The sequence below is a fragment of the Dendrobates tinctorius genome, unplaced genomic scaffold (assembly GCF_039654945.1).
Source record: "Dendrobates tinctorius isolate UK_male_01 unplaced genomic scaffold, ASM3965494v1 ptg000020l, whole genome shotgun sequence".
Taxonomy (NCBI): Eukaryota; Metazoa; Chordata; class Amphibia; order Anura; family Dendrobatidae; genus Dendrobates; species Dendrobates tinctorius.
The window spans coordinates 6,330,489-6,358,313 of NW_027361688.1; the positions used below are offsets into that span (position 1 = coordinate 6,330,489).

The following is a 27,825-nucleotide window of genomic DNA, read 5'->3' on the forward strand; positions in this document are numbered from 1 at the left end:
AAGGTAAAATAAAAAATAAGTGATAAAACAGCCTAAAAAACTAAGACTATCATCAAATTAGAAACATGGAGCACATATTTAGCATCCTCATATTCGTAACAATCAGTCAAAGGGGCCTAAAAAAGAAACCTTGGGGTGAAGGTTCTGGGAACAATAATGGGCACTAAAATGGTGCCTAAAAACCTAAAAACTCCAGCGAGCTCATCCTACAAAAAAACGAAACAAACGACTTTTTACAGCTCTACTATCAACACAAAAGATAAAAAAAAGTTATGACGGTGGGGATGAGGGGGAAGAAATATTAAAACATTTTTCAGTCTTGGTAGCCAAAATTGTGTGCGCTATTAAGGGGTTAAACATCTGATCTTGCATGGGAGGAAGCATGGGAGGAGCATCATGTAAAACTACACCAGCATTGTGGTTCCAGAACTGTGTAATAACAGTCTTTGCACTTATATGCAACAGGACAGAAGAACAGTGAGTGACCTCAGCTGAAAGAGAAGGTAAATCATTGGGCCCTGAAACCTGGGTATGTAACCTTTAGGAAATGGAAGCCGTTTAGGAGATTCCTAGTTGAGTCCTAAATCTTCCCCCACTCCAATCTCCCTTCCAGGGATTTGCACCTTTTCCTTGTTGCAGGCTGAATTCGGATGATGATCTTGCAATACATTACTCAAATTTTTGGTAATTTAAAGCTATCATCAGATGGTACATTCTTGTCAAAATGGCGCATGGGAGCGCAGCTGGGGCGGATATCAGGTCACCAAGACATGTTTGCCACTGTAATATGTAATGGGGTTCGTCGCTGTGTTTTACCACCTTAATATAAAAAATGTGCCTAAAACTGGAATACCCCGTTAAGGCTCAATCTCCGCCATGATCATCAGAGTTTGCGATCACAATAGATTACAGTGTAATATTGGGCATACATGTGCTGAGATATAGGGATATCTGGGTGTATGTGATTTCATCGAGGTAAGAGTTAAATGTTCGCTTATATACACGTACACATGCGCTCACAGCTTGCACGCCTGCTACATATAAGTGAGCATGCATATACATACACACAAACTACATACCTGCAAAATCATAAACTATGCACCCTAAGTACATGCATGGATACACACTACATGCATGACCCTGGACACACAAACACCCATAGATACATGCACAATCTACGACTACTCTAGATGCACACTGCACATTCATGCACCAACACATATGTCTACACAAACCACATACCTTCCAAAGCACACACATCGTATGTATACTAAGTATCTACAAGCAAGCACAGACACACGCACAATCACTACATATTGTGTAATCACATTTTATATTCAGACACCCACGCACTTTACATTCAAGCGCAAACACACCTATATGCCCACTTCACATTCATGCACACACATGTACAGTTTATAGCCATACACACATGCAGTTCACATTCATTCACACACAGGCATATACACACACTTCACATCCATGAGTACACACACTCAGTTTACGTTTATGCGTAAACACACACACACACTTCACATTCATACACACATATATGTCTCACCGCTTGTATGCAAAGGTCATGACTTGGCAGCTGCATCTAAGGGGGTTAGAAAGCGTGTCCGAGACTGATCCGCTCCACGTCCCCGTAGTACTGCCAATATTACACCTCTCTGACGGTATATATGTATACTATGTGTTATTTCCCCAATATTTTCTGTCTAACTTCGCTGGGTTAGGAGCCTCTCTGCAAAGGAATCCTCAATGCAACGCCAATTGTTTTATCTCCAGGGCTTCTAGTGAAGAAGCGATGGCAGACTTTAACCTCTTGAAGGGGTCGCGGGCTGATCTCACTTATTTATTTTTCCATCTTTTATCTAAATAATCAGTCGGATCAGTGAACTTTCTGAAGTTCCGACATAACAATTGGCTTTAAAACAGCGGCTAAAAATCACCAAAGTCCGACTAATTCAGCGAAAAGAAAAAAGTTAAACCTTCCATACAAACAATTAAAAAGAAAAATCTGAAAACAAAAATTGGTCCTGACAGCCAAAATTGTATGTGTCGTTAAAGGGTTAAAAACAATCGTTTTGTTGGGGTTTTTTTTAGGCGGAAGGAAGTGCGGGAGGAAAGAAACAGACCCCCAGCTGCTGTGTATTAATGGTCTGTGCACTTATGTGCAACAGGTCAGGAGAACAGAAGAGGACTTCCAGCCAAGAGTAGGTAAATATTGACCTGGGGAGGAGGGAAATCCGGCTTTCTGCTGGGCAGGAGGATGTGGAGTGACTGCTAAAAGCCTTAATATTCAGGTCTGTAGAATTTCAGGAGCCATAAGGACACAGTATTATATTTCAATGAAGGCTTTTTTAACGAGTTTATAAGCGTTTTTTTCCAACCGTTTTGGCGGATGTTTCCTGAGCGTTTCTCCAACGCTTTTGGTGCTCCTTGGTTATTTCCTCAGCATTTCTCCAAAGGTTCTAGCCTTCCTCAGTTGTTTCTGGACCATTTTTCCGACGGTTTTAGCCAGCCTTGGTAATTTCCTGAGCGCTTTTCCAACAGTTTTAGTTCACCTCGGTAAATTCCTGAGTATTTTTAAAATGGTTTTGGCCCACCTCGGTTGTTTCCTGAGTTTTTCTCCTCAACACTTTTAGCTCACCTCCGTCATTTTCTGACCGCTTTTCCGATGGATTTGGCATTCCTTCGGTTGTTTCCAGAGTTTTTTTCCCAACGGTTTTAGCTCGCCTCCATCATTTTCTGACCGTTTTTCCGACAGTTTTGGCATGCCTCCGTTGTTTCCTCAGTGTGTCTTCAATGGTTTTGACCTTCAACGGCTGTTTCTGGACCATTTATCTGACGATTTTAGCCAGCCTTGGTAATTGCTTGAGTGTTTTCCCAACAGTTTTAGCCCGCCTCAGTAATTTCCTGAGTATTTTTTTAATGGTTTTGGCCCACCTCGGTTGTTTCCAGAGTTTTTTTCCCAACGGTTTTAGCTCGTCTCTCTCATTTTCTGACTGTTTTTCTGACGGTTTTGGCCTGCCTCAGTTGTTTACTGAACATTTCTCCCAACGGTTCTGGCCAGCCTCAGTCATTTCCTGAGTCTTTTTCCAACAGTTTTGGCCCACCTCGGTCTTTCCTGAGCGCTCTTTCAGACAGTTTTGACCCACCTCGATCATTTCCTGAGCATTTTTCTAAAGTTTTTGACCCATCTAGGTAATTTTTATGAGTGTTTCTCCAACAGGTTTGGTCCACCTCGGTTGTTTCCCGAGCGTTTTTTTGACGGTTTCAGCCCGCTTTCGTAATTTCCTAAGCATTTTTTCAAAGGTTTTGGCCCCCCTCTGTCATTTTACTGACTGTTTTTCCAATGGTTTTCGCCCGCTTTAGTCGTTTCCGCAACAGTTTTGGCTTGCTGCAAACTTTTCCTGAGCGTTTTTCCAACAGTATTAGCCCACTTCCTTCGGTTCCTGAGCATTTCTCCAATGGTTCTGGCTTGCCTCAATCGTTTCCTGAGCGTTTTCCCCACGGTTTTGGCCTGCCTTCATCATTCCCTGGGCATTTCTCCAATGGTTTTGGCTCGCTTCGGTCATTTTCCTGAGCATTTCCTCGAGAGTTTTGGTCCTTTGGTGTGTTTTTTTTGGATGGTTTTCCGTAGAAACCTTTTGTCTTTTGAGCTTTCCCATTGACTTGTATAATAAACTATAGGGCGTCTTCAGAGCGGTCAGGTCACTTCTTTTAACCGTTTTTAGAAACCTGAAATGGTTAAAAGACGTTTAGAAGCCTGAACAATGGGTCCTTTTTATATAGAAATTCATTATTTTGTATGTGAATAAAACGCCTCGAAAAACTCCACCTGCACATATCCCGACGGTTTGTTGCCGATTATCCTCCCTATATTATAAACTGTATCAGATGGGAGGATGGAGATCCTAGATGATCACATTGTGCGATAGTGGCAAACACCACTGGGACCTCCACTGTTCTGATATTGCCCCATTAAAATAAGAACCACCAGAGATAGCCCACTGGGATCTTTAAGTGGTCTCAGTGGTCAGACTCCTACCAATTTACATGTCATCATCTATCCTATGAATAGTACTTTTCAAATAAACTTAATAAAATAATGTGTAAAACAGTATATATATTTTTCTATGTATGTATAAATATAATTCCGTCTCTTCTTAGCAAAAAATCTCAACTCCGCCATTATGGATGCTCTAAAAAACTGGATACATGGGAAGAACTATCATTCTTGGAGAATGGTGCGCCACGAGTGGTACAAGGTCATATTTTCTGAATTTACTATCACCTGTAATTATTCTTCTCTGGAATACAAAAATTGGAACCCATGGAAGGATTGGTGCGAATCATGGCAAGAGTTTCAATCATCCGGAGAAAAGCTTCCAAAATCTGATAAGCCCAGAGCCGCCATGTTTTCGGAGATGTTTAACCTAGCCAAACTGACCAGTGACAAACTAGAAGAAGCGAAAGCCATGAGGATAGATCTGAGCCAGAAAATCCACCAGAATGAAAGTTTGAGTAACCAAAATTTCACCTTGGAGAAAAAATGTGCCAAGCTTCAAATGGAATTGAATATGAGAGAGATGAGAGTCCAAAATCTGGAGAAAGAGGCCAAACTGACCAGTGACAAACTAGAAGAAGCAAAAGCCATGAGGATAGATCTGAGCCAGAAAATCCACCAGAATGAAAGTTTGAGAAACCAAAATCTCATCTTGGAGAAAAAATGTGCCAAGCTTGGAATGGAATTGAATATGACAGAGAAGATGAGAGTCCAAAATCTGGAGAAGGAGGCCAACCTCAGAACGGCACTGGAAGATCGGGAACAAGTCTTGACACTACAGGTCAAACGCATGGAAAATGAACTTTGCCAAGCCCAAGCCAAGTGTGACCAACTGGAGGAGACGATTTCTTCTTTTCAAAGTCAATTGGTGGAATATAATAAAAAAGGCAATTGCCAGTTCAACATCAAAAATGACATCCATTACTATCCTTACTCTAAAAGTAACCAACCCTTTCCTTACAAACAGCTGGAAAATGGCAAGGGAGAGAAATCGTTAGATCTAGAGACCATTAAGAATATCGTTGAAAGGCTTGGACCGGTCACCAGACTCAATGTTTTCGATTGGCTGTGTAGCTGTGATGCGGAATACCGAATATGGGGATGGAGTGGAAAAGACTTTGAAAAAATCCTCCACCGGTGTACGGATTCGAGCATCTACTCTTCAATAACACCCATAACAAGAATGACTGAAATCTCTTGGTTCGAAATGTGCAAAGACATAGCCGAAAGGTTCATTCCTGATCTAGATGACTTGTTGGCCAAAGAACAAATGAAGAACGATGAGACGGTGTTGCAATACTTCAACCGCATGTGGATGATATATCGCTTCAACAATGTCTACTCATCCAGGGATGAACCTGAATACATAGAGGCCATCTGTGACGGCCTGCTCCCTCACTTGCGTGATCATGTCAAACAGTTCTGTGTCGAGGACGAGGACTATGTGGCCATCGAAGCATCAGCCCGTTCGGCTGAGTATTTGTGGTGGATGTCGGGAAAGAACGAAGAGGAACGCTACTGGGCGGTTCGAAGAGCGGGGCCCAGATGTCCTTCACGTACTACGATATGGAGGAGGTTGAAAGAGCACGATGTTCAGCACAAAGAAATTGACGGTGCTACATACTGGGATCTCGTGGTGCGTCTGAGCAGATACGAAGAGCTTGGAACGAGAGGCAAAATAATTTGCCAAGAGTGTAGAAAAAAAAACTAAGGTAACGTAAACCTAATGGTAACCAAAAACTCTGCAGTTTTTTCTAAATTACATCCCTCTAAATTTTAAATCCCTGATCTCAGGGTATAAGTTGTAAGTACATAGTAAAAACTGTCTGCCTGATCTTACATCCAAAAGTTCCTATAGAGATGGGTAATGTGGGTACCTGATTGTATCATGAGAACCCTGAAAATTATATAGATGATATGAATGGGCTACTAAGGAAGACATGGGTACACAAAGTCCTACAGAATGGAAGATGTCTTCTTTTTATATTACGGTGTTTTGAACGAGGGACCACACACTATGACGTCAATAGGACAAAGATTTACAATGTCTTTATTATGCTGGAGGGTCTGGACATGTTTGATATCATACTAATAGGTTCTCTGAACTTAAGTGGGCCTCTATACTATAGTGATGTCATGTGGACCTCTATACTATAGTGATGTCATGTGGACCTCTATACTATAGTGATGTCATGAGGGCCTCTATACTATAGTGATGTCATGTGGACCTCTATACTATAGTGATGTCATGTGGACCTCTATACTATAGTGATGTCATGAGGGCCTCTATACTATAGTGATGTCATGTGGACCTCTATACTATAGTGATGTCATGAGGGCCTCTATACTATAGTGATGTCATGAGGGCCTCTATACTATAGTGATGTCATGAGGGCCTCTATACTATAGTGATGTCATGAGGGCCTCTATACTATAGTGATGTCATGAGGGCCTCTATACTATAGGGATGTCATGAGGGCCTCTATACTATAGTGATGTCACGAGGGCCTCTATACTATAGTGATGTCACGAGGGCCTCTATACTATAGTGATGTCATGAGGGCCTCTATACTATAGTGATGTCATGAGGGCCTCTATACTATAGGGATGTCATGATGGCCTCTATACTATAGTGATGTCATGAGGGCCTCTATACTATAGTGATGTCATGAGGGCCTCTATACTATAGTGATGTCATGAGGGCCTCTATACTATAGTGATGTCATGAGGGCCTCTATACTATAGTGATGTCATGAGGGCCTCTATACTATAGTGATGTCATGAGGGCCTCTATACTATAGTGATGTCATGAGGGCCTCTATACTATAGTGATGTCATGAGGACCTCTATACTATAGTGATGTCATGAGGGCCTCTATACTATAGTGATGTCATGAGGGCCTCTATACTATAGTGATGTCATGAGGGCCTCTATACTATAGTGATGTCATGAGGGCCTCTATACTATAGTGATGTCATGAGGGCCTCTATACTATAGTGATGTCATGAGGGCCTCTATACTATAGTGATGTCATGAGGACCTCTATACTATAGTGATGTCATGAGGGCCTCTATACTATAGTGATGTCATGAGGGCCTCTATACTATAGTGATGTCATGTGGGCCTCTATACTATAGTGATGTCATGAGGGCCTCTATACTATAGTGATGTCATGTGGGCCTCTATACTATAGTGATGTCATGAGGGCCTCTATACTATAGTGATGTCATGAGGGCCTCTATACTATAGTGATGTCATGAGGGCCTCTATACTATAGTGATGTCATGTGGGCCTCTATACTATAGTGATGTCATGAGGGCCTCTATACTATAGTGATGTCATGAGGGCCTCTATACTATAGTGATGTCATGAGGGCCTCTATACTATAGTGATGTCATGAGGGCCTCTATACTATAGTGATGTCATGTGGGCCTCTATACTATAGTGATGTCATGTGGGCCTCTATACTATAGTGATGTCATGATGGCCTCTATACTATAGTGATGTCATGAGGGCCTCTATACTATAGTGATGTCATGTGGGCCTCTATACTATAGTGATGTCATGAGGGCCTCTATACTATAGTGATGTCATGAGGGCCTCTATACTATAGTGATGTCATGTGGGCCTCTATACTATAGTGATGTCATGAGGGCCTCTATACTATAGTGATGTCATGAGGGCCTCTATACTATAGTGAAGTCATGAGGGCCTCTATACTATAGTGATGTCATGAGGGCCTCTATACTATAGTGATGTCATGAGGGCCTCTATACTATAGTGATGTCATGTGGGCCTCTATACTATAGTGATGTCATGAGGGCCTCTATACTATAGTGATGTCATGAGGGCCTCTATACTATAGTGATGTCATGAGGGCCTCTATACTATAGTGATGTCATGAGGGCCTCTATACTATAGTGATGTCATGAGGGCCTCTATACTATAGTGATGTCATGAGGGCCTCTATACTATAGTGATGTCATGAGGGCCTCTATACTATAGTGATGTCATGAGGGCCTCTATACTATAGTGATGTCATGAGGGCCTCTATACTATAGTGATGTCATGAGGGCCTCTATACTATAGTGATGTCATGTGGGCCTCTATACTATAGTGATGTCATGAGGGCCTCTATACTATAGTGATGTCATGTGGGCCTCTATACTATAGTGATGTCATGAGGGCCTCTATACTATAGTGATGTCATGAGGGCCTCTATACTATAGTGATGTCATGAGGGCCTCTATACTATAGTGATGTCATGTGGGCCTCTATACTATAGTGATGTCATGAGGGCCTCTATACTATAGGGATGTCATGATGGCCTCTATACTATAGTGATGTCATGAGGGCCTCTATACTATAGTGATGTCATGAGGACCTCTATACTATAGTGATGTCATGAGGGCCTCTATACTATAGGGATGTCATGATGGCCTCTATACTATAGTGATGTCATGATGGCCTCTATACTATAGTGATGTCATGAGGACCTCTATACTATAGTGATGTCATGAGGGCCTCTATAATATAGTGATGTCATGTGGGCCTCTATACTATAGTGATGTCATGAGGGCCTCTATACTATAGTGATGTCATGTGGGCCTCTATACTATAGTGATGTCATGAGGGCCTCTATACTATAGTGATGTCATGAGGGCCTCTATACTATAGTGATGTCATGAGGACCTCTATACTATAGTGATGTCATGTGGGCCTCTATACTATAGTGATATCATGAGGACCTCTATACTATAGTGATGTCATGTGGGCCTCTATACTATAGTGATGTCATGATGGCCTCTATACTATAGTGATGTCATGAGGGCCTCTATACTATAGTGATGTCATGTGGGCCTCTATACTATAGTGATGTCATGATGGCCTCTATACTATAGTGATGTCATGAGGGCCTCTATACTATAGTGATGTCATGTGGGCCTCTATACTATAGTGATGTCATGATGGCCTCTATACTATAGTGATGTCATGAGGGCCTCTATACTATAGTGATGTCATGTGGGCCTCTATACTATAGTGATGTCATGAGGGCCTCTATACTATAGTGATGTCATGAGGGCCTCTATACTATAGGGATGTCATGATGGCCTCTATACTATAGTGATGTCATGAGGGCCTCTATACTATAGTGATGTCATGAGGGCCTCTATACTATAGTGATGTCATGAGGGCCTCTATACTATAGTGATGTCATGAGGGCCTCTATACTATAGTGATGTCATGAGGGCCTCTATACTATAGTGATGTCATGAGGGCCTCTATACTATAGTGATGTCATGAGGGCCTCTATACTATAGGGATGTCATGATGGCCTCTATACTATAGTGATGTCATGAGGACCTCTATACTATAGTGATGTCATGAGGGCCTCTATACTATAGTGATGTCATGAGGGCCTCTATACTATAGTGATGTCATGAGGGCCTCTATACTATAGTGATGTCATGAGGGCCTCTATACTATAGTGATGTCATGAGGGCCTCTATACTATAGTGATGTCATGAGGACCTCTATACTATAGTGATGTCATGAGGGCCTCTATACTATAGTGATGTCATGAGGGCCTCTATACTATAGTGATGTCATGTGGGCCTCTATACTATAGTGATGTCATGAAGACCTCTATACTATAGTGATGTCATGAGGGCCTCTATACTATAGTGATGTCATGAGGGCCTGTATACTATAGTGATGTCATGTGGGCCTCTATACTATAGTGATGTCATGTGGGCCTCTATACTATAGTGATGTCATGAGGGCCTCTATACTATAGTGATGTCATGAGGGCCTGTATACTATAGTGATGTCATGTGGGCCTCTATACTATAGTGATGTCATGTGGGCCTCTATACTATAGTGATGTCATGTGGGCCTCTATACTATAGTGATGTCATGAGGGCCTGTATACTATAGTGATGTCATGTGGGCCTCTATACTATAGTGATGTCATGTGGGCCTCTATACTATAGTGATGTCATGAGGGCCTCTATACTATAGTGATGTCATGAGGACCTCTATACTATAGTGATGTCATGAGGACCTCTATACTATAGTGATGTCATGAGGACCTCTATACTATAGTGATGTCATGAGGGCCTCTATACTATAGTGATGTCATGAGGGCCTCTATACTATAGTGATGTCATGAGGGCCTCTATACTATAGTGATGTCATGAGGGCCTCTATACTATAGTGATGTCATGAGGGCCTGTATACTATAGTGATGTCATGTGGGCCTCTATACTATAGTGATGTCATGTGGGCCTCTATACTATAGTGATGTCATGAGGGCCTGTATACTATAGTGATGTCATGAGGGCCTGTATACTATAGTGATGTCATGTGGGCCTCTATACTATAGTGATGTCATGTGGGCCTGTATACTATAGTGATGTCATGTGGGCCTCTATACTATAGTGATGTCATGAGGACCTCTATACTATAGTGATGTCATGTGGGCCTCTATACTATAGTGATGTCATGAGGGCCTGTATACTATAGTGATGTCATGTGGGCCTCTATACTATAGTGATGTCATGTGGGCCTCTATACTATAGTGATGTCATGAGGGCCTCTATACTATAGTGATGTCATGAGGGCCTCTATACTATAGTGATGTCATGAGGACCTCTATACTATAGTGATGTCATGTGGGCCTCTATACTATAGTGATGTCATGAGGGCCTCTATACTATAGTGATGTCATGAGGACCTCTATACTATAGTGATGTCATGAGGACCTCTATACTATAGTGATGTCATGAGGGCCTGTATACTATAGTGATGTCATGAGGGCCTCTATACTATAGTGATGTCATGAGGGCCTGTATACTATAGTGATGTCATGAGGGCCTCTATACTATAGTGATGTCATGAGGACCTCTATACTATAGTGATGTCATGAGGGCCTCTATACTATAGTGATGTCATGTGGGCCTCTATACTATAGTGATGTCATGAGGGCCTCTATACTATAGTGATGTCATGAGGACCTCTATACTATAGTGATGTCATGAGGGCCTGTATACTATAGTGATGTCATGAGGGCCTCTATACTATAGTGATGTCATGAGGACCTCTATACTATAGTGATGTCATGAGGGCCTCTATACTATAGTGATGTCATGTGGGCCTCTATACTATAGTGATGTCATGTGGGCCTCTATACTATAGTGATGTCATGAGGGCCTCTATACTATAGTGATGTCATGAGGGCCTCTATACTATAGTGATGTCATGAGGACCTCTATACTATAGTGATGTCATGAGGACCTCTATACTATAGTGATGTCATGAGGGCCTCTATACTATAGTGATGTCATGAGGGCCTCTATACTATAGTGATGTCATGTGGGCCTCTATACTATAGTGATGTCATGAGGGCCTCTATACTATAGTGATGTCATGAGGGCCTCTATACTATAGTGATGTCATGAGGGCCTCTATACTATAGTGATGTCATGTGGGCCTCTATACTATAGTGATGTCATGAGGGCCTCTATACTATAGTGATGTCATGTGGGCCTCTATACTATAGTGATGTCATGAGGACCTCTATAATATAGTGATGTCATGAGGGCCTCTATACTATAGTGATGTCATGAGGGCCTCTATACTATAGTGATGTCATGTGGGCCTCTATACTATAGTGATGTCATGAGGGCCTCTATACTATAGTGATGTCATGAGGGCCTCTATACTATAGTGATGTCATGTGGGCCTCTATACTATAGTGATGTCATGAGGACCTCTATACTATAGTGATGTCATGAGGGCCTCTATACTATAGTGATGTCATGAGGGCCTCTATACTATAGTGATGTCATGATGACCTCTATACTATAGTGATGTCATGAGGACCTCTATACTATAGTGATGTCAAGAGGGCCTCTATACTATAGTGATGTCATGAGGGCCTCTATACTATAGTGATGTCATGAGGACCTCTATACTATAGTGATGTCATGAGGGCCTCTATACTATAGTGATGTCATGAGGGCCTCTATACTATAGTGATGCCATGATGGCCTCTATACTATAGTGATGTCATGAGGGCCTCTATACTATAGTGATGTCATGAGGGCCTGTATACTATAGTGATGTCATGAGGGCCTGTATACTATAGTGATGTCATGAGGGCCTCTATACTATAGTGATGTCATGTGGGCCTCTATACTATAGTGATGTTATGAGGGCCTCTATACTATAGTGATGTCATGAGGGCCTCTATACTATAGTGATGTCATGAGGACCTCTATACTATAGTGATGCCATGAGGGCCTCTATACTATAGTGATGTCATGAGGGCCTCTATACTATAGTGATGTCATGAGGACCTCTATACTATAGTGATGTCATGAGGGCCTCTATACTATAGTGATGCCATGATGGCCTCTATACTATAGTGATGTCATGAGGGCCTCTATACTATAGTGATGTCATGAGGACCTCTATACTATAGTGATGTCATGAGGGCCTCTATACTATAGTGATGTCATGAGGGCCTCTATACTATAGTGATGTCATGATGGCCTCTATACTATAGTGATGTCATGAGGGCCTCTATACTATAGTGATGTCATGAGGACCTCTATACTATAGTGATGTCATGAGGGCCTCTATACTATAGTGATGTCATGAGGGCCTCTATACTATAGTGATGTCATGAGGGCCTCTATACTATAGTGATGTCATGAGGGCCTCTATACTATAGTGATGTCATGAGGACCTCTATACTATAGTGATGCCATGATGGCCTCTATACTATAGTGATGTCATGAGGGCCTCTATACTATAGTGATGTCATGAGGACCTCTATACTATAGTGATGTCATGAGGGCCTCTATACTATAGTGATGCCATGATGGCCTCTATACTATAGTGATGTCATGAGGGCCTCTATACTATAGTGATGTCATGAGGGCCTCTATACTATAGTGATGTCATGAGGACCTCTATACTATAGTGATGCCATGATGGCCTCTATACTATAGTGATGTCATGAGGGCCTCTATACTATAGTGATGTCATGAGGACCTCTATACTATAGTGATGTCATGAGGGCCTCTATACTATAGTGATGTCATGAGGGCCTCTATACTATAGTGATGTCATGAGGACCTCTATACTATAGTGATGCCATGATGGCCTCTATACTATAGTGATGTCATGAGGGCCTCTATACTATAGTGATGTCATGAGGACCTCTATACTATAGTGATGTCATGAGGGCCTCTATACTATAGTGATGTCATGAGGGCCTCTATACTATAGTGATGTCATGAGGGCCTCTATACTATAGTGATGTCATGAGGGCCTCTATACTATAGTGATGTCATGAGGGCCTCTATACTATAGTGATGCCATGATGGCCTCTATACTATAGTGATGTCATGAGGGCCTCTATACTATAGTGATGTCATGAGGGCCTCTATACTATAGTGATGTCATGAGGGCCTCTATACTATAGTGATGTCATGAGGGCCTCTATACTATAGTGATGTCATGAGGGCCTCTATACTATAGTGATGTCATGATGGCCTCTATACTATAGTGATGTCATGAGGGCCTCTATACTATAGTGATGTCATGAGGGCCTCTATACTATAGTGATGTCATGAGGGCCTCTATACTATAGTGATGTCATGAGGACCTCTATACTATAGTGATGTCATGAGGGCCTCTATACTATAGTGATGTCATGATGGCCTCTATACTATAGTGATGTCATGAGGGCCTCTATACTATAGTGATGTCATGAGGGCCTCTATACTATAGTGATGTCATGAGGACCTCTATACTATAGTGATGTCATGAGGGCCTCTATACTATAGTGATGTCATGAGGGCCTCTATACTATAGTGATGTCATGAGGGCCTCTATACTATAGTGATGCCATGATGGCCTCTATACTATAGTGATGTCATGAGGGCCTCTATACTATAGTGATGTCATGAGGGCCTCTATACTATAGTGATGTCATGAGGGCCTCTATACTATAGTGATGTCATGAGGGCCTCTATACTATAGTGATGTCATGATGGCCTCTATACTATAGTGATGTCATGAGGGCCTCTATACTATAGTGATGTCATGAGGGCCTCTATACTATAGTGATGTCATGAGGGCCTCTATACTATAGTGATGTCATGAGGGCCTCTATACTATAGTGATGTCATGAGGGCCTCTATACTATAGTGATGTCATGAGGACCTCTATACTATAGTGATGTCATGAGGGCCTCTATACTATAGTGATGTCATGATGGCCTCTATACTATAGTGATGTCATGATGGCCTCTATACTATAGTGATGTCATGTGGGCCTCTATACTATAGTGATGTCATGTGGGCCTCTATACTATAGTGATGTCATGAGGGCCTCTATACTATAGTGATGTCATGAGGACCTCTATACTATAGTGATGTCATGTGGGCCTCTATACTATAGTGATGTCATGAGGGCCTCTATATTGTGATGGAAATATATACATTTCATATAGATCTTATTTGCATACATACTCACAGCTAATATGTACCCTATAATCAATTGCTTAGAATGACCTAATAACCCTGTGAACTAGGCCAGTGCAAACCAGACAGCTCCTTGGTACTTTTCCAGACATTGGAAAACAGGAACTAATGCCAGATGTCCAAACTGATGTCTCGATTTTTGCTGAATAGCAGGATAAAGGCGACAGTTAATCATACAGTTAGGTCCATATATATTTGGACAGAGACAACATTTTTCTAATTTTGTTTCTAGACATTACCACGATGAATTTTAAACAAAACAATTCAGATGCAGTTGAAGTTCAGACTTTCCGCTTTCATTTGAGGGTATCCACATTAACATTGGATGAAGGGTTTAGGAGCTTCAGCTCCTTAACATGTGCCACCCTGTTTTTAAAGGGACCCAAAGTAATTGGACAATTGACTCTAAGGCTATTTCATGGACAGGTGTGGGCAATCCCTTCGTTATGTCATTCCCAATTAAGCAGATAAAAGGCCTGGAGTTGATTTGAGGTGTGGTGCTTGCATTTGGAAGGTTTTGCTGTGAAGGAAACATGCGGTCAAAGGAGCTCTCCATGCAGGTGAAACAAGCCATCCTTAAGCTGCAAAAACAGAAAAAACCCATCCGAGAAATTGCTACAACATTAGGAGTGGCAAAATCTACAGTTTGGTCCATCCTGAGAAAGAAAGAAAGCACTGGTGAACTCATCAATGCAAAAAGACCTGGGCGCCCCCCGGAAGACAACAGTGGTGGATGATCGCAGAATAGTCTCCATGGTGAAGAGAAACCCCTTCACAACAGCCAACCAAGTGACCAACACTCTCCAGGAGGTAGGCGTATCAATATCCAAATCTACCATAAAGAGAAGACTGCATGAAAGTAACTACAGAGGGTTCACTGCACGGTGCAAGCCACTCATAAGCATCAAGAATCAAAAGGCTAGACTGGACTTTGCTAAAAAACATCTAAAAAAGCCAGCACAGTTCTGGAAGAACATTCTTTGGACAGATGAAACCAAGATCAACCTCTACCAGAATGATGGAAAGAGAAAAGTATGGCGAAGGCGTGGTACAGCTCATGATCCAAAGCATACCACATCATCTGTAAGACACGGCGGAGGCAGTGTGATGGCTTGGGCATGCATGGCTGCCAGTGGCACTGGGTCACTAGTGTTTATTGATGATGTGACACAGGACAGAAGCAGCCGAATGACTTCTGAGGTATTCAGAGCCATACTGTGTGCTCAGATCCAGCCAAATGTAGCCAAACTGATTGGTCGTCGTTTCATACTACAGATGGACAATGACCCAAAACATAAAGCCAAAGCAACCCAGGAGCTTATTAAAGCAAAGAAGTGGAATATTCTTGAATGGCCAAGTCAGTCACCTGATCTCAGCCCAACTGAGCATGCATTTCACTTGTTTAAGACTAAACATCAGACAGACAGGCCCACAAACAAACAGCAACTGAAAACCACCGCAGTGAAGGCCTGGCAGAGCATCAAAAAGGAGGAGACACAGCGTCTGGTGATGTCCATGAGTTCAAGACTTCAGGCAGTCATTGTCAACAAAGGGTTTTCAACCAAGTACTAGAAATGAACATTTTATTTACACTTTTTAATCTGTCCAATTACTTTTGGTCCCTTTAAAAACAAGGTGGCACATGTTAAGGAGCTGAAACTCCTAAACCCTTCATCCAATTTTAATGTGGATACCCTCAAATGAAAGCTGAAAGTCTGAACTTCAACTGCATCTGAATTGTTTTGTTTAAAATTCATTGTGGTAATGTCGAGAACCAAAATTAGAAAAATGTTGTCTCTGTCCAAATATATATGGACCTAACTGTATGTTGCTAAATCAGCCTTTTTGTTATGCCTTAACTAGAATCTTCCATATACTCAAACAGCCAATAACATAGAAGCTTGACCTTATGTTAACTAACCACCCCTTTCTATACGCAGTTATAAAAACCATGTATGAACAAATAAAGCATCAGTATTGATGGAATGTTATTCTGTCACCTTGGTGTACAGTCTCATTCTTGATTCTTGAGCGCTCAAAAATACTCTGTCTGATTGGGACAGGCCGCAGCACACATAGGGGTAGTTTTATCCTAACCACATTTCCATAACAATATTATGGTGATGTCATGACGACCTCTATACTATAGTGATGTCATGAGGGCCTCTATACTATAGTGATGTCATGAGGGCCTCTATACTATAGTGATGTCATGTGGGCCTCTATACTATAGTGATGTCATGTGGACCTCTATACTATAGTGATGTCATGAGGGCCTCTATACTATAGTGATGTCATGAGGACCTCTATACTATAGTGATGTCATGAGGGCCTCTATACTATAGTGATGTCATGAGGGCCTCTATACTATAGTGATGTCATGTGGGCCTCTATACTATAGTGATGTCATGAGGGCCTCTATACTATAGTGATGTCATGAGGGCCTCTATACTATAGTGATGTCATGAGGGCCTCTATACTATAGTGATGTCATGAGGGCCTCTATACTATAGTGATGTCATGTGGGCCTCTATACTATAGTGATGTCATGAGGGCCTCTATACTATAGTGATGTCATGAGGGCCTCTATACTATAGTGATGTCATGAGGGCCTCTATACTATAGTGATGTCATGAGGGCCTCTATACTATAGTGATGTCATGAGGGCCTCTATACTATAGTGATGTCATGTGGGCCTCTATACTATAGTGATGTCATGAGGGCCTCTATACTATAGGGATGTCATGTGGGCCTCTATACTATAGTGATGTCATGTGGACCTCTATACTATAGTGATGTCATGATGACCTCTATACTATAGTGATGTCATGTGGACCTCTATACTATAGTGATGTCATGAGGGCCTCTATACTATAGTGATGTCATGAGGGCCTCTATACTATAGTGATGTCATGAGGGCCTCTATACTATAGTGATGTCATGTGGGCCTCTATACTATAGGGATGTCATGATGACCTCTATACTATAGTGATGTCATGAGGACCTCTATACTATAGTGATGTCATGTGGGCCTCTATACTATAGTGATGTCATGAGGGCCTCTATACTATAGTGATGTCATGAGGGCCTCTATACTATAGTGATGTCATGTGGGCCTCTATACTATAGGGATGTCATGAGGGCCTCTATACTATAGTGATGTCATGAGGGCCTCTATACTATAGTGATGTCATGAGGGCCTCTATACTATAGTGATGTCATGTGGGCCTCTATACTATAGGGATGTCATGAGGGCCTCTATACTATAGTGATGTCATGAGGACCTCTATACTATAGTGATGTCATGAGGGCCTCTATACTATAGTGATGTCATGTGGGCCTCTATACTATAGGGATGTCATGAGGGCCTCTATACTATAGTGATGTCATGAGGGCCTCTATACTATAGTGATGTCATGTGGGCCTCTATACTATAGTGATGTCATGAGGACCTCTATACTATAGTGATGTCATGTGGGCCTCTATACTATAGTGATGTCATGTGGGCCTCTATACTATAGGGATGTCATGATGACCTCTATACTATAGTGATGTCATGAGGGCCTCTATACTATAGTGATGTCATGTGGGCCTCTATACTATAGTGATGTCATGTGGGCCTCTATACTATAGTGATGTCATGAGGGCCTCTATACTATAGTGATGTCATGTGGGCCTCTATACTATAGTGATGTCATGTGGGCCTCTATACTATAGTGATGTCATGTGGGCCTCTATACTATAGTGATGTCATGATGACCTCTATACTATAGTGATGTCATGATGGCCTCTATACTATAGTGATGTCATGAGGGCCTCTATACTATAGTGATGTCATGTGGGCCTCTATACTATAGTGATGTCATGAGGGCCTCTATACTATAGTGATGTCATGTGGGCCTCTATACTATAGGGATGTCATGAGGGCCTCTATACTATAGTGATGTCATGAGGACCTCTATACTATAGTGATGTCATGTGGGCCTCTATACTATAGTGATGTCATGTGGGCCTCTATACTATAGTGATGTCATGTGGGCCTCTATACTATAGGGATGTCATGAGGGCCTCTATACTATAGTGATGTCATGAGGGCCTCTATACTATAGTGATGTCATGAGGGCCTCTATACTATAGTGATGTCATGAGGGCCTCTATACTATAGTGATGTCATGTGGGCCTCTATACTATAGGGATGTCATGAGGGCCTCTATACTATAGTGATGTCATGAGGACCTCTATACTATAGTGATGTCATGAGGGCCTCTATACTATAGTGATGTCATGTGGGCCTCTATACTATAGGGATGTCATGAGGGCCTCTATACTATAGTGATGTCATGAGGACCTCTATACTATAGTGATGTCATGTGGGCCTCTATACTATAGTGATGTCATGAGGACCTCTATACTATAGTGATGTCATGTGGACCTCTATACTATAGTGATGTCATGAGGGCCTCTATACTATAGTGATGTCATGAGGACCTCTATACTATAGGGATGTCATGATGACCTCTATACTATAGTGATGTCATGAGGACCTCTATACTATAGTGATGTCATGTGGGCCTCTATACTATAGGGATGTCATGATGACCTCTATACTATAGTGATGTCATGAGGACCTCTATACTATAGGGATGTCATGATGACCTCTATACTATAGTGATGTCATGAGGGCCTCTATACTATAGTGATGTCATGTGGGCCTCTATACTATAGTGATGTCATGAGGGCCTCTATACTATAGTGATGTCATGAGGGCCTCTATACTATAGTGATGTCATGAGGACCTCTATACTATAGTGATGTCATGAGGGCCTCTATACTATAGTGATGTCATGTGGACCTCTATACTATAGTGATGTCATGAGGACCTCTATACTATAGTGATGTCATGTGGGCCTCTATACTATAGTGATGTCATGAGGGCCTCTATACTATAGTGATGTCATGTGGGCCTCTATACTATAGTGATGTCATGTGGGCCTCTATACTATAGTGATGTCATGAGGGCCTCTATACTATAGTGATGCCATGAGGGCCTCTATACTATAGTGATGTCATGAGGGCCTCTATACTATAGTGATGTCATGAGGGCCTCTATACTATAGTGATGTCATGAGGGCCTCTATACTATAGTGATGTCATGATGGCCTCTATACTATAGTGATGTCATGAGGGCCTCTATACTATAGTGATGTCATGAGGGCCTCTATACTATAGTGATGTCATGAGGGCCTCTATACTATAGTGATGTCATGAGGGCCTCTATACTATAGTGATGTCATGAGGGCCTCTATACTATAGTGATGTCATGATGGCCTCTATACTATAGTGATGTCATGAGGGCCTCTATACTATAGTGATGTCATGAGGGCCTCTATACTATAGTGATGTCATGAGGGCCTCTATACTATAGTGATGTCATGAGGGCCTCTATACTATAGTGATGTCATGAGGGCCTCTATACTATAGTGATGTCATGAGGGCCTCTATACTATAGTGATGTCATGAGGGCCTCTATACTATAGTGATGTCATGAGGGCCTCTATACTATAGTGATGTCATGAGGGCCTCTATACTATAGTGATGTCATGAGGGCCTCTATACTATAGTGATGTCATGAGGGCCTCTATACTATAGTGATGTCATGAGGGCCTCTATACTATAGGGATGTCATGATGACCTCTATACTATAGTGATGTCATGAGGACCTCTATACTATAGTGATGTCATGAGGGCCTCTATACTATAGGGATGTCATGATGACCTCTATACTATAGTGATGTCATGAGGACCTCTATACTATAGTGATGTCATGTGGGCCTCTATACTATAGTGATGTCATGAGGGCCTCTATACTATAGTGATGTCATGTGGGCCTCTATACTATAGGGATGTCATGATGACCTCTATACTATAGTGATGTCATGTGGACCTCTATACTATAGTGATGTCATGAGGGCCTCTATACTATAGTGATGTCATGAGGGCCTCTATACTATAGTGATGTCATGAGGGCCTCTATACTATAGTGATGTCATGAGGGCCTCTATACTATAGTGATGTCATGTGGGCCTCTATACTATAGTGATGTCATGAGGACCTCTATACTATAGTGATGTCATGTGGATCTCTATACTATAGTGATGTCATGAGGGCCTCTATACTATAGTGATGTCATGAGGGCCTCTATACTATAGGGATGTCATGATGACCTCTATACTATAGTGATGTCATGAGGACCTCTATACTATAGTGATGTCATGTGGGCCTCTATACTATAGTGATGTCATGAGGGCCTCTATACTATAGTGATGTCATGTGGACCTCTATACTATAGTGATGTCATGAGGGCCTCTATACTATAGTGATGTCATGAGGGCCTCTATACTATAGTGATGTCATGAGGGCCTCTATACTATAGTGATGTCATGAGGGCCTCTATACTATAGTGATGTCATGAGGGCCTCTATACTATAGTGATGTCATGTGGGCCTCTATACTATAGTGATGTCATGAGGGCCTCTATACTATAGTGATGTCATGAGGGCCTCTATACTATAGTGATGTCATGAGGACCTCTATACTATAGTGATGTCATGAGGGCCTCTATACTATAGTGATGTCATGAGGGCCTCTATACTATAGGGATGTCATGAGGGCCTCTATACTATAGTGATGTCATGAGGGCCTCTATACTATAGTGATGTCATGAGGGCCTCTATACTATAGTGATGTCATGTGGGCCTCTATACTATAGTGATGTCATGTGGGCCTCTATACTATAGTGATGTCATGAGGGCCTCTATACTATAGTGATGTCATGAGGGCCTCTATACTATAGTGATGTCATGAGGACCTCTATACTATAGTGATGTCATGAGGGCCTCTATACTATAGTGATGTCATGTGGGCCTCTATACTATAGTGATGTCATGAGGGCCTCTATACTATAGTGATGTCATGAGGGCCTCTATACTATAGTGATGTCATGTGGACCTCTATACTATAGTGATGTCATGAGGGCCTCTATACTATAGTGATGTCATGAGGGCCTCTATACTATAGTGATGTCATGAGGGCCTCTATACTATAGTGATGTCATGAGGACCTCTATACTATAGTGATGTCATGAGGGCCTCTATACTATAGTGATGTCATGTGGGCCTCTATACTATAGGGATGTCATGAGGGCCTCTATACTATAGTGATGTCATGAGGGCCTCTATACTATAGTGATGTCATGAGGGCCTCTATACTATAGTGATGTCATGTGGGCCTCTATACTATAGTGATGTCATGTGGGCCTCTATACTATAGTGATGTCATGAGGGCCTCTATACTATAGTGATGTCATGAGGGCCTCTATACTATAGTGATGTCATGAGGGCCTCTATACTATAGTGATGTCATGAGGGCCTCTATACTATAGTGATGTCATGAGGGCCTCTATACTATAGTGATGTCATGTGGGCCTCTATACTATAGGGATGTCATGAGGGCCTCTATACTATAGTGATGTCATGAGGGCCTCTATACTATAGTGATGTCATGAGGGCCTCTATACTATAGTGATGTCATGTGGGCCTCTATACTATAGTGATGTCATGTGGACCTCTATACTATAGGGATGTCATGAGGGCCTCTATACTATAGTGATGTCATGAGGGCCTCTATACTATAGTGATGTCATGAGGGCCTCTATACTATAGTGATGTCATGTGGGCCTCTATATTATAGTGATGTCATGAGGGCCTCTATACTATAGTGATGTCATGTGGGCCTCTATACTATAGTGATGTCATGAGGACCTCTATACTATAGTGATGTCATGTGGGCCTCTATACTATAGGGATGTCATGAGGGCCTCTATACTATAGTGATGTCATGAGGGCCTCTATACTATAGTGATGTCATGAGGGCCTCTATACTATAGTGATGTCATGTGGGCCTCTATATTATAGTGATGTCATGAGGGCCTCTATACTATAGTGATGTCATGTGGGCCTCTATACTATAGTGATGTCATGAGGACCTCTATACTATAGTGATGTCATGAGGGCCTCTATACTATAGGGATGTCATGAGGGCCTCTATACTATAGTGATGTCATGAGGGCCTCTATACTATAGTGATGTCATGAGGGCCTCTATACTATAGTGATGTCATGTGGGCCTCTATATTATAGTGATGTCATGAGGGCCTCTATACTATAGTGATGTCATGTGGGCCTCTATACTATAGTGATGTCATGAGGACCTCTATACTATAGTGATGTCATGAGGGCCTCTATACTATAGTGATGTCATGTGGGCCTCTATACTATAGTGATGTCATGAGGACCTCTATACTATAGTGATGTCATGAGGGCCTCTATACTATAGTGATGTCATGAGGGCCTCTATACTATAGTGATGTCATGAGGACCTCTATACTATAGTGATGTCATGTGGACCTCTATACTATAGTGATGTCATGAGGGCCTCTATACTATAGTGATGTCATGAGGGCCTCTATACTATAGTGATGTCATGTGGGCCTCTATACTATAGTGATGTCATGAGGGCCTCTATACTATAGTGATGTCATGTGGACCTCTATACTATAGTGATGTCATGAGGGCCTCTATACTATAGTGATGTCATGAGGGCCTCTATACTATAGTGATGTCATGAGGGCCTCTATACTATAGGGATGTCATGAGGGCCTCTATACTATAGTGATGTCATGAGGGCCTCTATACTATAGTGATGTCATGAGGACCTCTATACTATAGTGATGTCATGTGGACCTCTATACTATAGTGATGTCATGAGGGCCTCTATACTATAGTGATGTCATGTGGGCCTCTATACTATAGGGATGTCATGAGGGCCTCTATACTATAGTGATGTCATGAGGGCCTCTATACTATAGTGATGTCATGATGGCCTCTATACTATAGTGATGTCATGTGGGCCTCTATACTATAGGGATGTCATGAGGGCCTCTATACTATAGTGATGTCATGAGGGCCTCTATACTATAGTGATGTCATGAGGGCCTCTATACTATAGTGATGTCATGTGGGCCTCTATACTATAGGGATGTCATGAGGGCCTCTATACTATAGTGATGTCATGAGGGCCTCTATACTATAGGGATGTCATGTGGGCCTCTATACTATAGTGATGTCATGAGGACCTCTATACTATAGTGATGTCATGTGGACCTCTATACTATAGTGATGTCATGAGGGCCTCTATACTATAGTGATGTCATGAGGGCCTCTATACTATAGTGATGTCATGAGGGCCTCTATACTATAGGGATGTCATGAGGGCCTCTATACTATAGTGATGTCATGAGGGCCTCTATACTATAGTGATGTCATGTGGGCCTCTATACTATAGTGATGTCATGAGGACCTCTATACTATAGTGATGTCATGAGGACCTCTATACTATAGTGATGTCATGAGGACCTCTATACTATAGTGATGTCATGTGGGCCTCTATACTATAGTGATGTCATGAGGACCTCTATACTATAGTGATGTCATGTGGACCTCTATACTATAGTGATGTCATGAGGGCCTCTATACTATAGTGATGTCATGAGGACCTCTATACTATAGTGATGTCATGTGGGCCTCTATACTATAGTGATGTCATGAGGACCTCTATACTATAGTGATGTCATGTGGACCTCTATACTATAGTGATGTCATGAGGGCCTCTATACTATAGTGATGTCATGAGGGCCTCTATACTATAGTGATGTCATGAGGGCCTCTATACTATAGGGATGTCATGAGGGCCTCTATACTATAGTGATGTCATGTGGGCCTCTATACTATAGGGATGTCATGAGGGCCTCTATACTATAGTGATGTCATGAGGGCCTCTATACTATAGTGATGTCATGATGGCCTCTATACTATAGTGATGTCATGTGGGCCTCTATACTATAGGGATGTCATGAGGGCCTCTATACTATAGTGATGTCATGAGGGCCTCTATACTATAGTGATGTCATGAGGGCCTCTATACTATAGTGATGTCATGTGGGCCTCTATACTATAGGGATGTCATGAGGGCCTCTATACTATAGGGATGTCATGAGGGCCTCTATACTATAGGGATGTCATGTGGGCCTCTATACTATAGTGATGTCATGAGGACCTCTATACTATAGTGATGTCATGTGGACCTCTATACTATAGTGATGTCATGAGGGCCTCTATACTATAGTGATGTCATGAGGGCCTCTATACTATAGTGATGTCATGAGGGCCTCTATACTATAGGGATGTCATGAGGGCCTCTATACTATAGTGATGTCATGAGGGCCTCTATACTATAGTGATGTCATGAGGACCTCTATACTATAGTGATGTCATGTGGACCTCTATACTATAGTGATGTCATGAGGGCCTCTATACTATAGTGATGTCATGTGGGCCTCTATACTATAGGGATGTCATGAGGGCCTCTATACTATAGTGATGTCATGAGGGCCTCTATACTATAGTGATGTCATGAGGGCCTCTATACTATAGTGATGTCATGTGGGCCTCTATACTATAGGGATGTCATGAGGGCCTCTATACTATAGTGATGTCATGAGGACCTCTATACTATAGTGATGTCATGTGGACCTCTATACTATAGTGATGTCATGTGGGCCTCTATACTATAGTGATGTCATGTGGGCCTCTATACTATAGTGATGTCATGAGGGCCTCTATACTATAGTGATGTCATGAGGACCTCTATACTATAGTGATGTCATGTGGACCTCTATACTATAGTGATGTCATGAGGGCCTCTATACTATAGTGATGTCATGAGGGCCTCTATACTATAGTGATGTCATGAGGGCCTCTATACTATAGGGATGTCATGAGGGCCTCTATACTATAGTGATGTCATGAGGGCCTCTATACTATAGTGATGTCATGAGGACCTCTATACTATAGTGATGTCATGTGGACCTCTATACTATAGTGATGTCATGAGGGCCTCTATACTATAGTGATGTCATGTGGGCCTCTATACTATAGGGATGTCATGAGGGCCTCTATACTATAGTGATGTCATGATGGCCTCTATACTATAGTGATGTCATGTGGGCCTCTATACTATAGGGATGTCATGAGGGCCTCTATACTATAGTGATGTCATGTGGGCCTCTATACTATAGTGATGTCATGATGGCCTCTATACTATAGTGATGTCATGTGGGCCTCTATACTATAGGGATGTCATGTGGGCCTCTATACTATAGTGATGTCATGTGGGCCTCTATACTATAGTGATGTCATGATGGCCTCTATACTATAGTGATGTCATGTGGGCCTCTATACTATAGGGATGTCATGAGGGCCTCTATACTATAGTGATGTCATGAGGGCCTCTATACTATAGTGATGTCATGAGGGCCTCTATACTATAGTGATGTCATGTGGGCCTCTATACTATAGGGATGTCATGAGGGCCTCTATACTATAGTGATGTCATGAGGACCTCTATACTATAGTGATGTCATGTGGGCCTCTATACTATAGTGATGTCATGAGGACCTCTATACTATAGTGATGTCATGAGGGCCTCTATACTATAGTGATGTCATGTGGGCCTCTATACTATAGTGATGTCATGAGGACCTCTATACTATAGTGATGTCATGAGGGCCTCTATACTATAGTGATGTCATGAGGGCCTGTATACTATAGTGATGTCATGAGGGCCTGTATACTATAGTGATGTCATGAGGACCTCTATAATATGGTTCCCTTTGTCCCTTTTGACCATGTGAATAATTCTCATGTCTCCTTATCGTTTTGCAGTGATTTCCCAGATGACTTGCTGCTTCCAGGGACCTTTTCAGAACAACAGAAATCCCAGAATGACGTCTTGATCAACTTAATCAACATTCCTTCAAAATGTCTCATGTCTACAGACCAAGCCTATGAGTCAAGTGCTAATAAAAAAAAAATAATAATACAAAAAATATATCTTAGTCCCACCCTTTTGGTTAGGACCTGCTCCTCCAACCACTCCCCAACAGGAGGAGGAGAGGAACCAATACAAGATGTAAGGGTGGTCCAACAATCAACCCATGAGTTTGGCAAACGTCTTCTTGTTTCAGAACCCCCGTCCCGTTCTCAGTGTAGTGTCCCTTTAAACTCAACACGGTCTTGTCTGTGTCATGGCGTTCCTGGTTCCTGAGTCATTTGGCGGTAATAATGACCGACTAGGGGAACATCAGAGCCGTCCGACAGAGAGATAAATGAACCCATTGCTGAAAAACTATGAAGCATTGTGTCCCTTTGATCTTCCGTGTGTAATCTCTTTTTTCTCTTTTCACAATAATTGTTACAGGGATTCCTGCGTTTCTAATAAATCTCACAATATCTTATCTTTGCTCACATTGTTGGCTTGGCTCCCAGAACCAATCTGTTCCCTTTCGCCGGCTGACGGTACAATGAGGCTTTTACTGATTTTCCTTCGGCTAAAATTCTCCCCGTTTTTTCTCGCTTGGTCTCTGCAGATGAGCACTTAGAGGGTTTACATCCATGGACCTTGTTTCTAGCAATCTGATGATTCCTCTTCAAGATATTTTCACCCAAATTGGGTGGGTGGGGTGAGGTTAGGGAGTCATGTTGTCTTAGAAGAGCCTTAAAGAAGCCTTCAATGAAAACTCCAGGCACCAATTGAAAATCTGTGGTCGCCCAACTATTACATGTCCTATGGGGACTTTTTGGCCAACTTCTTCCCCCCACTCGTGGTTTTGATTTCATACTTGTAGACCCCTGTATAAGCTGTGCCTGTTTTATACCAGATATCTTGTATGTGAAGCCTTGAATAAACCTTATGGTCTCGTAAATTTTCCTTAAAGTGTTCTTGTAATTTCAGGTGACTTTTCAGAATTAGCAGTCCTGTGTGTGTCCGTGAGGAATGACACCATTTTTGGCCATTACCTGACTCCTATCCTGCATTTTTCTCAAGTTTTCCCCTCTACATAGGTAATTTCCAGTTGTCTCTGAGCTGCTGGGTGTAAACTGGCTGCTATGATGTTTCCCATGCACAGAATTCCTGTTTTTCCCTTCTCCTTGATTAGGTTTGGAAGCAGCAGCAGCATGGAGGACACAATACAGCAGTATTGAGAAGTGTAGCTGTGAATCCAGCAATGGGGTTAAATAAA

The 27,825-nt window shown here is 42.1% G+C and overlaps 2 protein-coding genes across 15 annotated transcripts in view; one reads left to right on the top strand and one right to left on the bottom strand.

Annotated features, from left to right (window-relative positions):
- DGKI (diacylglycerol kinase iota) overlaps positions 1–27,825 on the bottom strand; it is a 300,508-nt gene that overhangs the window by 12,159 nt on the left and 260,524 nt on the right. The window lies entirely within an intron of this gene.
- On the top strand, positions 380–27,507 carry LOC141083340 (uncharacterized). 4 transcript variants are annotated; one of them, XM_073567548.1, is made up of 4 exons: positions 380–503; positions 2,107–2,220; positions 4,177–5,784; positions 26,468–27,507. In XM_073567548.1, exon 3 carries the CDS (start codon positions 4,200–4,202, stop codon positions 5,781–5,783), a length of 1,584 nt encoding a protein of 527 aa, XP_073423649.1. In that variant the 5' UTR covers positions 380–503; positions 2,107–2,220; positions 4,177–4,199; the 3' UTR covers position 5,784; positions 26,468–27,507. The 4 variants fall into 4 exon arrangements, with proteins under 4 accessions (XP_073423649.1, XP_073423650.1, XP_073423651.1 ...); XM_073567549.1 differs by having other exon boundaries at positions 2,107–2,216; XM_073567550.1 differs by lacking the exon at positions 2,107–2,220.